The 15570-nt window shown below is 41.2% G+C and overlaps 4 protein-coding genes across 4 annotated transcripts in view; 1 reads left to right on the forward strand and 3 right to left on the reverse strand.

The window, feature by feature from the left end:
• Nucleotides 1-1718: 1718 nt before the first annotated feature.
• The window catches only part of LOC311230847 (histone H1-like), a gene marked incomplete at both ends in the record, with an annotated part of 63669 nt that continues 49817 nt past the window's right edge, over nt 1719-15570 (reverse strand). The window contains one exon of the mRNA XM_084317236.1: nt 1719-1879. Coding sequence (XP_084173362.1) covers nt 1719-1879 — 161 coding nt within the window. The remainder of the gene's footprint in view (nt 1880-15570) is intronic.
• LOC311230719 (uncharacterized protein) lies at nt 4467-7707 on the reverse strand (the record flags this gene model as incomplete). The annotated part of the gene is made up of 2 exons (XM_084317078.1): nt 4467-4816; nt 7629-7707. 2 exons carry the CDS (start codon nt 7705-7707, stop codon nt 4467-4469), a joined length of 429 nt encoding a protein of 142 aa, XP_084173204.1.
• Nucleotides 8002-8394, forward strand: LOC311230720 (histone H2A-like; the record flags this gene model as incomplete). Its single annotated transcript, XM_084317079.1, has 1 exon — nt 8002-8394. The coding sequence occupies one exon, from the start codon at nt 8002-8004 to the stop codon at nt 8392-8394; it is 393 nt and encodes a 130-aa protein (XP_084173205.1).
• Nucleotides 9557-10201, reverse strand: LOC311230848 (histone H1-like; the record flags this gene model as incomplete). Its single annotated transcript, XM_084317237.1, has 1 exon — nt 9557-10201. One exon carries the CDS (start codon nt 10199-10201, stop codon nt 9557-9559), a length of 645 nt encoding a protein of 214 aa, XP_084173363.1.

Below are 15570 nucleotides of genomic sequence, written 5' to 3' on the forward strand. Positions count from 1 at the left end.
TTATGCCTCCGGTGATAAGGTGTTTTGCTAATTCTGTCAACGTTCCGTGGACTGGAACCGCAAAAACACTTGCGACACTATTGTGATTAAATAGCTATAACGTTAGGACGTTTAGCTTCTAGCTAAATCTAGTGCACCCATCCATTTGTTTAATGCAAACGATTGTCATTATACACTGCCCTTTATAAACTAAATACACTTAAATAGCTATGTAACGTTATAAGACTATCTATGGAAATGATAGCTTCTAGAAGTTCTAGCTAAATCTGGTGCACCCATCCATTTGTTTAATGCAAACGGTCATTATACACTGCCCTTTATAATCTAAATAAACTTAAATAGCTATGAAACGTTACAGTACATAGGACTATAGATGGAAATGATAGCTTCTTGCTAAATCTAGTGCACCCATCCATTTGTTTAATGCAAACGATTGCCATTATACACTGTCCTTTATAAACGAAATAAACTAAACTAAAGGTGCCTAAATTATGCATTACTATATTTCATCACAATATAATAGATATAGCTAGGTTACTGACATTGTCATTGTGATAATGTCAGTAGTAGCTAGCTGTATCTATTGTTTACACTTGAAATATGTATTTTTATTTTGTCACAATATTAATTGAAAAATATTGTGTAAAATTGAACTGTATTTCTGAGTTGCAGCACTTAAAAACATTAAATGGACTGTTATATCTTATTCAATTGTGGACATTTATTCATTCCCACTTATTAGACACTATTTCTGATGGTAAAATGAGCATAAAAGGCAAAATACAGAATTCTGAAATATTAAAACGGAAAAAATGGAATTTGGGAAAAAATAAAATGGAATTTGGAAAATAATAAAACGGATTTCATATGGCTCTACAGCAATGGAGTTATGGACTTAATCAGTTATTCAAAATAATGCAGCAATGCTTCCTGTTAAAAGCTGCTTTTCTAGATCAAGTTTGATATTGAAACTAGCTTTAGTTTTTGTATATATTTTTTGGAATTCCATATAGAATATTTATGTGGAGAAAAGTTGCTTCTACCATAATTGCCTTGTTTGACTCCTTATATCCTGTTGACATGTACATTTGTCATTGAGCGCGTTCTAGCCAAATGAGTGTTTTAATTTCACTATTTTAGATGATTATATAAAAAAAATTGTCATCATACAGCACAAGTATAGTACAACAGAAATAAATTGGTGTCTAACTAGAGTACAAGTGTAACAGTAAAGTGCAAGAGGATTAAACTGGAGTATATATAAATGAGTATACTGAGTAATAATGCTGATCAGATGTGTATGTACAGTGTTACAGTTATAAAGACACTGTGATAATAAGTTAAGGGATATATATAGTCTATATGCAGATGTTTTCAGACAGAAGTGGATAAATGTATATTATACATGCAGTATTATTGTACATGCTATCACAAGTTACATGGGTAGAACATAATGAGGTCGGTAGTGATTACAGTGTAAGGCAGTAGTATAGGCATCAGAGATTGAACAGTAAGGATAACATATTCTTGACCTAGAGTATAGGATATTAACTTTTAATTCAACCGACTAGAAGTCACAAAACATAAGCATTAGTAGATTTGCTTCTATCCACCATTAAACAATGGATTTATACGAGGGAATGTGCCATTTCAGGGATAGTAGTGGTTGGCTCTAAAAAGAGCTGTTTGTGTGTTTTAGACAGTAAAGCTTAAGACCTTCACTTCCTCTTGGCTGCTGTCCTCGTGGGCTTCGCGGCTTTGGGCTTGGCAGCCTTCTTTGCGGGGGCTTTCTTGGCTGCAGGCTTCTTCACGGCCTTCTTGGGGCTCTTGGCTGCCACCTTCTTGGGGCTCTTGGCTGCCACCTTCTTGGGGCTCTTGGCTGCCACCTTCTTGGGCCAGTCAAGGTCAGGTGACTAATTAATAAACATATCCCTATGTATAAGTTGTTCTGTTTTTCCTGGACCATGTCTAGGATGCTGCCTGTCATATTGGGTTTCACCGCCAGATGGAGTAAGTGCTCTACTAGGTGGAACAAGAGCCTCTAATAGATTTTCAGATTGGAGAAGTTTGAATTCATAGATTTAACTGATTTTGGAAGGGAAATTGAGTTTGTTGGGTTAAAGGTCACGGTTGGGTTGAGGGTTAGAGTTAAAGCAGGATTGAGGGTATCTAGTTGGCTCCACATGCAGCTGTTTGCTATGTGCCTTTAATAGCATCTATAACTTCTGGTTACACACACTCTTGGAGAGTTAACAGTAACAACCAAAAGTTACAAAGAGTGTCCATCGCACACAAAATAAATACATATATGTCAAACCTGATGTATGATAAACTGGTACATTTAGAATTAATAGTTGCATGTTTAATTTGTTAAATTCATATTGAAATGCATTTTTACTTAACTTTACAGCATTATTAAAAACATGATACATTTACATTTAGTCATTTAGCTGACGCTTTTATCCAAAGCGACTTACAAGTTCTGTGCGACAAGACAGCAAGAAGGGTATAACTCTATCAGCTGAGTAACAATGTTCATCAAAGTGTTGCGTGTTACAGTGTAGGTTAGTTTATTAGGACAAGTGCATGACAGTAAGGTTAGTCGGGGTTAGATTTTTTATTTTTTTTTAATCATTTCAGATAATGGTTGAAGAAGTGAGTTTTAGTCGACGGCGAAAGATTGGACGGGATTCGGCTGTCCTAACTGGGATGGGTAGTTCATTCCACCATTGTGGGGCAAGGACTGAGAATAGGCGGCTTATCTTTGATGACCCTCCGGGAGCTTGGATAGGAGTAGATCTGATAGGATGTTAGGAGTCATCAGCAGCCCTCATAATTATGTATATATTATCTGTTAGGATCTCTGTTTAACAGTACTGTATATTTGCATATCTTGTATGTCATAAATTTAACTACTGTGTATCTATGTCATGATACATATCTGTATGTTGTGTATGTCATAAATGTCATGAATTGAAAATGGGGGACCCTGATGTAAACAAGACGAAAGTCTTTCTCTGGTCTGCATCCCTTAACAATTGTGTGTATTGAGCCGTGCTGTATTGTACCCATTCTGCAATCTGTTAAATAAAGTTTTCATTCATTCATTGATTCAGTCTCAGAATGGATTTGGTAAAGAGAGAAAAAAAATTGTCATTCTTATGTTGTGGCATTTTACAAGTAATCTGTGGCATCACTGATTGTAATGAACCAAAGGAGAATATCAATTCTATTTTTTTATGTCATCTTTGACGGTGAATAACACCATGCTAAAAAATACCCATTCTGCAATCTGTTAATAAAGTTTTCAATCAATCACTCTCTACAACCGCACCTCAGCACAGATGTACTTCGAGATACTTCCGTACTTTCCGCCAATCAGTGCGCATCCTGTGGCTGGCAGGCGCGTCCTGTGGCTGGCTGAAGTTGCCAGTGAGCGGATTCTCCGGGATGCAGCTGGACCCTATTGGAGTGCATCTTAACTCTGAGTTATATGTATGATTGGATATGGGTGCATGGTCATGGGTTACTTTTGAGCTGTTGTTGATTGTTGCAACATTGAGTTGAAAACCAGTTTGTCATATTGAATTATAAATACCAATAAAGAATGTCCTATTGTCTCAGTGTATGAACCTGTGCGGTTACATTGTTGCTCCTAAAGTAAAATATGGGCAAAATAGCAAAGTTCATATGACATAAATTAAGCACCTCGTACAGATGGAAATGTATTGACTCCGAGAGCTAATTCCTCCCAGTATATCTGCCAGTGAGAGAAAATCCTTGTTAATTACAGCACCATGAAATATAAATGAAAATATAGCAATACGTCGCCTTATGGACTGCTACCTTATTTCATTGAGCTGTAATTAACACACAAGACACAGATGACCATATTCAAACTACTTTACTCGACTGTAAAACTTTGAATTTCCCTATCGAGGTCAATGTAATGTGTTGCATCATGGGGGTCAGCCCTATGGTCCCACAGCCCCAGATTTTCTTTTCACTCAAAATGTAGGGCCTATGTTCCCACATTTATAAGATGCTTCTCAAAATGAGGCAGCATGTTCCCGGACGAACCTACTACGAGGACAACCTTGTTGCCCATATCCAGAGTTAATTACATTGTATATTGTTTACACTGCCTTTTTATTAAATGTTTACTTCTCCACTGTAATATAATTCTGTGACCTGTATGTATTATACTACCTGTACCTCCCCTGTCCACTCCTGCTATGATAACTAATATCCCCAAAGGGATCAATAAATGTTATATGGCAATTTGCAGTCTGTTCTGCTTTAGCCAACAGGAAATGCTAGTCTAAATATTTGTATTATCAGAATTGTGATGATTGAGTAAAACTGGCATATTGAAATATTGAGTTAATGGAATGTACTTTTCATGATAACGGTGTTGGCTCTTAAAAGAGCCTTTGGGTTATGAATGTAGGAAAACAAAAGCCGATCTAAGCGCGCTCTCCACGGATGTGGCGGGCCAGCTGGATGTCTTTGGGCATGATGGTCACCCTCTTGGCGTGGATGGCGCACAGGTTGGTGTCCTCAAACAGACCGACAAGGTAAGCCTCACTGGCCTCCTGAAGAGCCATGACAGCAGAGCTCTGGAAGCGCAGGTCGGTCTTGAAGTCCTGGGCGATTTCTCTGACCAGGCGCTGGAAAGGCAACTTGCGGATCAGCAACTCGGTGGACTTCTGGTAACGACGGATCTCTCTCAGCGCCACGGTACCGGGCCTGTAACGATGAGGTTTCCCACAAGGGTATGCGATTCGACACAAACCACCATTGACCTCATTTTGACCTCTGACAAGTCCATGATCTCCAGTAAAGGGGTGATAGCATGCGGGTTAAGTGATCATTATATGATTTTCTGTACCCGCAAAAAGCTAAAACAGAAGGCCGGCTGTCACAAAACAGTCACATCTAGAGACCTCAAAACTTACTCTAGAGAGGCCTTTAACCTAGAACTGGGGAGCTTGGACTGGTCAGATGAGCTCAGTGGTACACAGGTTGAAGAAACATGGCTTGGATTCAAAACCAAATTCACAGCAATACTCAACAACATGGCACCGATAAGAACCACCAGGGTTAAAAATCGCGCTGAGGCATGGATGCACACTGAAATACTGGCCGCTATGAAAACCAGAGACAAAAAATGCTCTGAACTTCATAAAAGTCAGACAAAGCTTTCCAAAAGCTCAAACAGTGAACTCCAAGCCCACGTGGTTGAACTAAAAATCCAAAGAAACAGACTAAGAAATGACGTAAACACCATGATCAGAACCGCAAAAAGAAATTTCATCAACGACAAAACGGAGGAAAACAAAAACAAACCCCGCGAACTTTGGAAATTACTCAATAATCAACTAGGCTGCAGTAAAAAACTTAAAACCAGATTCTCAAACATAAACATAAAGACGGACAACACGCTCATCACAGACAAGCTGGATGTAGCCAATTACTTAAACATCTTCTTCACAAACATAGCCACAACACTGGTAAACAAACTACCCTCCCACTCAGGGCATTATGGGGTAGAACACATAGTAGCATACTACAAAAACCTAGGGGTCCACAAAGACGACTTCAAACTTGAAATGGTAACAACCGATGAGGTACTCAAAAAATTGAGCGCCCTCCAACCTAACAAGGCCACTGGCCATGACAACATCCCCTCCAAATTCCTCAGAGACGCAGCAGCCGCCATCACCCCAGTCATCACACACATAATAAACCTCTCTATAAGACAGGGGCACGTCCCCAAGGACTTCAAAATTGCGAGAGTGACCCCTCTACACAAAAAGGGCAGCAAATTAGACCCAGGCAACTACCGCCCTGTTTCTATTCTTACCTCCATCTCGAAAGTCATGGAGAAAATAGTCTACGAACAGGTCGAAAAGTACCTGGCGGAAAAAAACCTAATCTACGAATTCCAATCTGGCTTCAGAACGTCCCACTCCACTGACACATGCCTCCTCTATTTGAACGACCACATCAAACAAGAGGTGGACGCTGGCAAATACTGCGGCATGGTCATGCTGGACCTACAAAAGGCCTTCGACACTGTCAATCACTCCATTCTAATGGACAAACTAAAAGCAATTGGTTTTGATAGCCTATCAGTGAGCTGGATGCAATCCTACCTGGAGGGGAGAGAACAGATGGTAGAGGTAAACGGTACTCTATCCCCCCCCCTCACAGTGAGCTGTGGTGTTCCACAAGGAAGCATACTAGGACCGCTACTCTTCCTAATTTATGCAAATGACATGTCGTCAGCCTGTGACTGCAACTTGTTCCTGTTTGCGGACGACTCAGCCCTGCTGGTCTCTGACAAGAACAAATTGCAGGTTGAAAAAACCCTCAGCACGGAACTAGGCAAAATCTGCATATGGCTCGCTGATAACAAACTATCATTACACATGGGCAAAACAGAGTCCATTCTCTTTGGTTCAAATAACAAACTCAGCAAGACCGACGGCTTCTCAGTTACAGTGGGTGACAATATTGTCACAAGGAAAGACGAAATTACCTACCTGGGTTCCATCCTAGAGGCAAATCTTTCCTGTGACAAAATGGCATCCAATGTAATAAAAAAAGTCAACCAACGAACTAGATTCTTGTACCGGATCTCCTCTCTGGTAAACAAGAATACCCTGAAGACTCTGGCAGGAGCACTCATTCAAGGGTACTATGACTATGCGTGCACCTCATGGTACCAAAGCACCTCAAAGGCGCTTAAAACAAAATTACAAACATCACAAAACAAACTGGTCAGACTACTACTTGACCTGAACCCCAGAACCCACCTCACCCCTGCCCACTTTGCCAACCTAGGATGGCTTAGAGTAGACGACAGAGTACAGCAACTTGCAATGGGCCTGGTCTACAAGATACACTATACGACCGGGGTGCCCATGTACATGTCAAAATACTTCCCAAAGGTCAGTGAATACCACAACCACTACACCAGAGGAAGCTCAACAAATCATGTTAAACCCAGATTCGGCTCAAACAAGGGACTAAACACGTTTCGCAATTATGCCACAACAATGTGGAACGCCCTACCCAAAGCTGTAAAGGAATGTGAATCCCTGCCCACATTCAAAACCGCCCTTAAAGAGCACCTACGGGAGGCTGCAATTCGAAACTGGCCACCGTAAATGCCCAAAACCCCCACCACCTCCTAATAGACAGTCTCCTCCCCACCGCATGTATATATTCCCTCCCCGCCGTATGTATATTTCCCTCCCACCCACCCACCCCCTCCTAATGTACAGTCCCCTCCCCATCATATGTATATACTCTGTCAGGATCTAGGGGTAACAGTACTGTATATTTGAATACCGCCTATGTCCACAAATGTATCAGTACTAAATACCTATATGTCCCTATGCCATAAATGTCATGTATGTTGTGTATGTCATAAATGTCTATATGAATTGAAAATGGGGGACCCTGATGGAAACAAGACAAACGTCTTTCTCAGGTCTGCATCCCCTTAACAATTGTATGTATTGAGCCGTACTGTATTGTACCCATTCTGCAATCTGTTAAATAAAGTTTTCATTCATTCATTCATTCATTCACGCCGCCGGTAGCCGGTGCGCTCTTACGGGCAGCCTTGGTAGCGAGCTGCTTCCTTGGGGCTTTGCCACCGGTGGACTTACGAGCGGTCTGCTTAGTTCTAGCCATTATGAGAAAGTATCTTATCTTCTTCAATCGAACAAGAATAACACGCTGCTGTGCCGAAACTCTGGCCTTATATTACTAACGTGTAGGGGCAGTCGTTTCTGATTGGTCTCCACTCTGGGAGCTCGTTATTCCGCCTACATCTCACACGAGGATTGGAGGACTCGTCTTTTGGAAAAACCGCCAAGAAAACGTCTTTCCTGATTGGGTGAGAAAACACAAGCCCGAAAATAAAACGCGACTCTCCAACTCGCTGCATTCATTGTCTAACTCGTTTAGCTAAAGAGAATTATAAACATGTCTGGAAGAGGAAAGACCGGAGGAAAGGCCAGAGTTAAGTCCAAGACTCGCTCCTCTCGTGCCGGGCTTCAGTTCCCCGTGGGTCGTGTCCACAGACTGCTGCGTAAAGGCAACTATGCTCATCGTGTTGGAGCCGGTGCCCCGGTTTATCTGGCCGCTGTGCTGGAATATCTGACCGCTGAGATCTTGGAGTTGGCTGGAAACGCTGCCCGTGACAACAAGAAGAGTCGTATCATCCCCCGCCATCTGCAGCTGGCCGTGCGTAACGACGAGGAGCTCAACAGACTGCTGGGAGGAGTGACCATCGCTCAGGGTGGTGTGCTGCCCAACATCCAGGCTGTCCTGCTCCCAAAGAAGACCGAGAAGGCTGCTAAACCTGCCAAGAAGTAAATCATTTAGCCTCTTCGACAAACCCCACAAAGGCTCTTTTCAGAGCCACCCACCTCTTCTTGAAAATGCAATATTTCCGTTTGTCAAAATACAATTTGGTTTTTAACTTACGTTGTCTCGCTACCTCGGACATAAATGTAAGACTATAAACACGTAATGCATAACATTTGACCTTGTTCACTAATGGGTACACGTGTACAGTGCTGTTTAGAAGTAATGTTTAATGTGTTGTCTGTCTGCAGTGTTTTTTGTCCCTGTTTTGAAGGCTTAACGATATAATGTAAAATTATAAATTGCATGTCATAGCGGTCAAGTGATGATTAATTTGAACTGAGAAACATAAATAGTAAGGGTTCTATATACAGATTACAGCATGCACGAACATAAATTGACATAATGACAGCAATTTGTATTTCCACAATTGTTGGGGCTCAACTCGTAAACTGTCTGAAGCGGTGCGACTCGTTCAGACCATTTTCTTTACCTGCCAATGTTGCTGGTCTGGATCACTAATCACATAATAAATAAATGGGTAGAACTACAAGTCGTGTTTGGTAGCAGTGCCTGTTTTATATAAATAGTGGGGGTCCATAAAAGAGCCTTTTGTATAATATAATGGTTGTGTAGATATTTAATGTGAGGTAGTGGGAAACATAATTATGTGCCAACATATGATCCAAACCAGTCTGAATAAATAAAATTACAATAATGTCCACTAATGGGCCATCACCCGTAGTCATTCCAAGTGTCATAGCGGTCGTTTACGCACGGACATAAATGCACCATAATGATGGCAATTTATGTATTTCCACAATAAAGGGCTCAACTCGTTGCGGTAAAGTATCTGCGTTAGTAGGACCTAATAATCAAACCGGACTTAATATCAACATTCTCCAATTAAGAACCTATATCTGATCTATATTTTATAGTTTTTTGTGGTATATTCTCCATATATAATAATATATAAAGTTGCGTTTGCTTTGTTGCCGTGCTGGAAGTAACTCGTGGAAATCAACCATGCCATAAGGAATACTAAGTTGTATACTTTGATAAGCCGCCTTCACTTCCACACACGAGAGTACAATATTGCTTTTCATGAAAGTGGTGGGTGGCTCTTAAAAGAGCCTTTTGTTGAATTAAAGACAACGTTCTGTTTAAACGCTTATCTCTTCTTGGGAGCTCCTCTCTTAGCTGCTATTGGCTTGGCAGCCTTCTTAGCTGGGGCCTTCTTGGGCGCAGCGGGCTTTGTCACCTTCTTGGGACTCTTGGCCGCTACCTTCTTGGGACTCTTGGCCGCTACCTTCTTGGGACTCTTGGCCGCTACCTTCTTGGGGCTCTTGGCCGCTACCTTCTTGACTTTCTTGGGAGACTTCTTGGCGGCAGCAGGCTTCTTCGTTGCTGCCTTCGCAGGCTTTTTGGCCACGACAGGTTTCTTGGCTGCTGGCTTCTTGGCTTTCGGAGCGACTTTCTTTGCAGGCTTTTTGGCTTTAACCTCAGCCTTGTTGATCTTGAAAGAGCCGGAGGCTCCGGTACCCTTGACCTGGACCAGGGTTCCCTTTGTCACCAGACTCTTGACAGCGGTCTTAACGCGGGCCTTGTTCTCGTCCACGTCATAGCCACCGGCAGCCAGAGCCTTCTTTACGGCAGCCAGAGACACACCGCTCCTCTCTTTAGAAGCAGACACTGCCTCGACGACCAGGTCACTGACGCTGGGACCTGCCTTCTTGGGTTTGGGAGCTGCCTTCTTCTTAGCGGCCTTAGCCGGAGCGGCGGGAGCTGGAGCTGGAGCTGGAGCGACTTCTGCCATCTTCTCTCTGTTCTGTCTCAGATTCAACACAAGTAGAATTATGATATTGAAGCTCAGTCAGAGGGCTGGTCTTAAACACTACATGAGAGCCATGTAGACTCAACCCACCCTGTCCTCCTCTGTGCTGCCAAAATGCTCTGCCGCTTGTGTTTTCTCCTCGCCAAAAAAGAACTCAAATACACAACTATGAATATTGCAGGAATTTAACGCCAAATGGGTCAGCAAGCAGAAATATGTGCCATCAGAATTAAACCATTTGGAGACCCCTGGTGTGTTTGTGGACGCTTCAAACCACCAATTTGCGCCTTCACCATGGTGCGCAGCTATACCTTTCTCTGTTATTTATGTCTCACAATTCTTTAGATTGCATTATAATCAGACATAATCTCGTTTTCCAGCGAGCCGAGCTACCTGACTAGAGACTGGGAGCAGGAATAGTAATCTGGGGTGACGCGTTTTGTTTTAAATGGATGCTTTTCCGGTGTTGGTAAACACACTGTTGCTGGTGGCCTGTAGCGTGGGTCACCTCGACTTCGTATGAGGGATGATCACCACCTTAGATCAGTGGAAGGTTTCACGTGGCCTATATTAATTACAACTAACATTTAATTAATTAATGTTGCAAAACATTTCATAACTCACAAGAAACGTAGCTACATTTTCCTTGGGGGGGGGGGGGGGGACTAGTTTGTTGTGTACTTTAGACTGCTGCATGCTTGTTGACAATACATGCTTTTTGAGCATTGCTGATCTGCTGTGTTTTCTGATTTAAATCTGCTACACTGAACACTTAGCACAATAAATAATAACTGCATTGGTCTATTTTAATTAGATTTCAATAGTTTAAATAGACATAGTAGATTCATAATGAATCATCATATCACCAAACATAAACGCACCATATCAACATGTTCTGCATTTCCACAAAAGAGGCCTTGCACGGAATGTTTGTGTAGTAAAGGCAATGGAATGGTTGCTATGTATACATTTTATGTATAGATTATCATATCAACACATAGTGACCATGTTGTGTCTTATTACTGAATGTTATGAAGAAGTCACAACGGAATAGTAATATCATGCTTTTCAGCAGTGTTTACCGACTACCACTGCACACAAATTAGGCATTTTCTTTTGAAAGTGGTTACCAATGGTTACAGGCAGCCATGCTGGAAGAAACAGAACAACACAAACATTACAGTTTGTGTTTAGCCTATAGGTCAGATATACAGGCCTCTATTGTTAGGGCTCAACTCATTGTGAAGTAAAGGATCTTAGAATGTGGTGCAGTAGGCTGCCAGCTACATTGTTGATACACTCAGAAGAAATAGCTGAAGGAATGAAACATACTATGTTGTCAGAGCCATACTTGTATTATTATCTTGTACCACAGTGAGGTACCGATACATGTAGCTCATGGTGAGACCATGTCGGTTTGTGTCAACTGTTTATGATCAGTAATAAATAACCCAAACAAGAGGACACCTGCTCATGGAGACGACTCAGCACCATCAGAAAACATCTCTCACCTTATAAATGTATACTGGCATTTCCATGATTAAAAGTTATGCCAAATACATGTAAAAAGGATTATATGCAGGTATGTACAGACAGATGTGTATATGAATGTGTGTGTGTGTATATATATATTGTAAGTCAAAGCAGTGACAGATGTCACCAAGAGAGCTATTGTTTGATTGAAAACTTTATTAACAGATTGCAGAATGGGTACAGTACAGCTCAATACATACAATTGTTAAGGGGATGCAGACCAGAGAAAGACTTTTGTCTTGTTTACATCAGGGTCCCCCATTTTCAATTCATCATAACAATTATGACATACACGACTTACAGATAGACAGTACTGCTACATCTATACATTTATGACATACCAGATTAGCAAATACAGTACTGTTTGTGATACAAAAATAGTCTAGAAACGAGAGTATACATTTGACGTAGAAACTGTACATTGCGCTATCAAGGTGCACCAAATCATTCTCTTGGAAAAATGCAGTTTCATGTCGATTATTGCTTGGCTTAGTTAATATCAAGTGTGGCTATGGAGTTTTGCTAAGAGAATATAGTTGGGTTATTATGGCTTTGCGCGCAAATAGTTTCCTGTGCGCGGGAAATGTGCGACAAAGCCTCTCAACCAATCGTATACAAGAAGCCACACAGCTATACTTGCACAATTTGACCTATATTCTACCCATGTAACTCTTGCATGTATAGTATATATATAAATCCACTTATGTCTGAATACACCTACTGTTACAAAGGGTCAGATTAAACCGAATATATATATTTATTACTTGAGATATATTGTATAATATTTGTATATCGTCTGATATCCCTTGTATATTCTTTGTACATATACACGGAATATCCCTTTACCTAGGTACAGGCCAGACCATAATATTCGTTCTCCTATTGGACAGCGACCCCTAGGCGCCAACGGCCATACCCCCAATGGCAAGTTCAAAGCTACCGCTAAGACATGTCTCAACATGTCCAGGTTTGCGCAGTAATACGAGACAGAACTGAGGTTGGCACTAGATTATTCACCTTACGTATAAATACGTCGCAGGTGGATACAGAAGCACTTAGACCAAAACGTTGAAGCCTTCACCACGATACAACGTGCCGTGAAGTGGGCCCTTTTTGCCCCTAAATAGAGCCTTGAGAACCGCGTGCGAATTGATAGCTAAAGTGTCAGAGTTTAACGCTGTATCGTCGAGTTCGACTTATTCTATTGTAAAGTAATAGTCTATTATTTATAGTGTATCGTGCGGCTACCGTTCTACAGTGACTAGCATTACCACCGGTTCGTCGTACCGAGCTAGTGCACTTATCCAGGCTGGGCGGCTTAAACTCGTGCCGCCATCCGAGGAGTCCTAGACGAGAACCGTTGGATATGTACACCGGAGAACCTACACCGACGAATGCAGAGCCTTTTCCGGCTGGATTATATTGCTTTGGTACTGTGGCTGCTGGAGCAGAGAACCGTCTACCCACTGCTGTGTGGGATCTACCCTGTGAGGAGCACCGTCGAGCCCGCCTCTAGGACCCACAGAGGCTGGCTAGCTTTCATCCATGCTGTTTTGCATACCGGAGTATAGCTGTTGCTTTGTCTACGGAACAAAGGATTATTGCACTGTCTCCTGTATCTGGAGTCTCTTCCTCGTTGATCCAGACTTTGCTCCCGACCATTCCTCTCCCCTGCTGGCTTACAACCGGAGGGAACCCCCTTAGTATCTCCAGCTGACTACGAGTGTGCCTTATGTAATTTTTATGCTACAGGTGGTGTCAATTATACCCATCTTAATATGCTCATGACCTACTTAAGTGTTCTTCGCCATATAAGCGCAATTCATAATTCTCAATATTGTAACCTATTGTTGCTGCTCTGATAATAAATACTTCTAAATATAACTTTCTTTGTTAAGCCGTATTCTTGTGTGGGTGTTCACCATATATACCGTGTACTGTATGGCCAGTAATTCAAGTACATAACTAAGTAGTGGTTTAATGATACCATACTCTCAATACAGTCAGGGAATTGTACCCCTCAGTTACACCTACATATCATCTTTTTTATATAACCTACCTTATACCACTGGTCAGTATGACTTACTACCATAGTGTTTTTATACCTATAACACTGTACATACATCTGATCAGCATTATTACAATACTCGGTATAGTACTAATTTATTATACTTGAGTTTAATCCTATTGCACTTTACTGTTACATTTATACTCTAGAAAGACTCCAATTTATTTTCGTTGTACTATGTGACAATTCATTTTAATCTAATCTGATCTAAAATAGTTAAATTAAAACTAATTTGGCTGGAACGCTCTCGACTAATGTAAATATGAGGCGTCAAACAAGGCACTTATTGTAGAAGCAAACATTTTCTCCACAAATATTCTATATGGAATTCCGATTAAACTTATTCCTTAAGAGGTGATGTCATTATTAGCTACTCCCAGGTCGAAACTGTATGTGGAGAGGACAGTATACATTTAACTTATAATAGGCATAGTTATAGATGTGTAGGAGTATTGCTTTCTCTGTAATATGTGGGTGGCTCTGAAAAGAGCCTTTGTGGGGTTTGTCGAGGAGGCTAAATAATTTACTTCTTGGCAGCCTTCTCTGTCTTCTTGGGCAGAAGGACAGTTATCTGGTCGGTCTGTTTGAGGACACCAACCTGTGCGCCATCCACGCCAAGAGGGTGACCATCATGCCCAAAGACATCCAGCTGGCCCGCCGCATACGTGGAGAGCGAGCTTAAATCGACCTGTTGACTAGTTGTCCCCCTAAAGGCTCTTTTAAGAGCCACCTCAATAATCATGAATGAGCCCCGTTTCCTTATTTGAACTGTTCTGATTCCACGTGGATGAAATTGGTGATGTGTAATACGTTCGTTTGATGACCATCGTAGCTCAATACCAAGTAACCAGAATGATTCATAACTCGACTACGCAAAATGTAATATTGAAGTCATATGTTCATATTCAGTTAGTCTTTTCTCTGATCCATTAGTTCATCGAATACACTGCTGACTAGTAATAATTATGACCCATATGGTTAAAAATAAATACAATCCGGATTCTCAGTGTTTGCTCCAGAGTCTTGTCTGGAGTTCATTTTGGTTGAGCCTGCATGCTTTCCCCATTTCCAAATGGTGCTGAAATAGTGACATGTAGATTTCCAGTGACTACAAGTAGCGAATCCACACTTCCAAACAATCTCGAGATAACAAAATAAATTAATCGGTTATCACAAATAAACTATTTTATGTCGAGTAAATTATAAAATGAATAGTAAATCAAATGTATGTATGGCCTCTTTGGACTTCCGTAGAATACACCTGCATATAATCTTTTTTATATACTTGTGTGACTATATATATATATATATATATCCCTTACCTTATATCACTGGCCAGTATGACTTACTACCATAGTGTCTTTATACCTGTAACACCTGATCAGCATTATTAGTAGTAGTACTCATTTATAGATAATAGTTTAATTTAAAGGAAAACCAACATTTTGGGAAATTAGCTTATTTAACATCTTCCCTGGAGTTAGACAAGATACATACCTTTTTCGTCTCTCTGCATGCATTAGGCCTAGTTCCCTACAAGTGTGACTGGGAGACTCATGTGACTGGGAGACTTGTGTGACTTGGATACTTGTGTCACTGTGAGACTTGTGTGGCTTGTGTGACTGGGAGACTTTTGTTGCTGGGAGACTTGTGTGACTTTGTGTGACTGGGAGATGTGGTAAATACACAGGTACAACATGTTTACAGGAACGTTTTGGAGTTGTATTTTGATTGTATTTGGAGTGTGTAT

The sequence above is a fragment of the Notolepis coatsorum genome, assembly GCF_963971535.1.
Source record: "Notolepis coatsorum genome assembly, chromosome: 6".
Taxonomy (NCBI): domain Eukaryota; kingdom Metazoa; phylum Chordata; class Actinopteri; order Aulopiformes; family Paralepididae; genus Notolepis; species Notolepis coatsorum.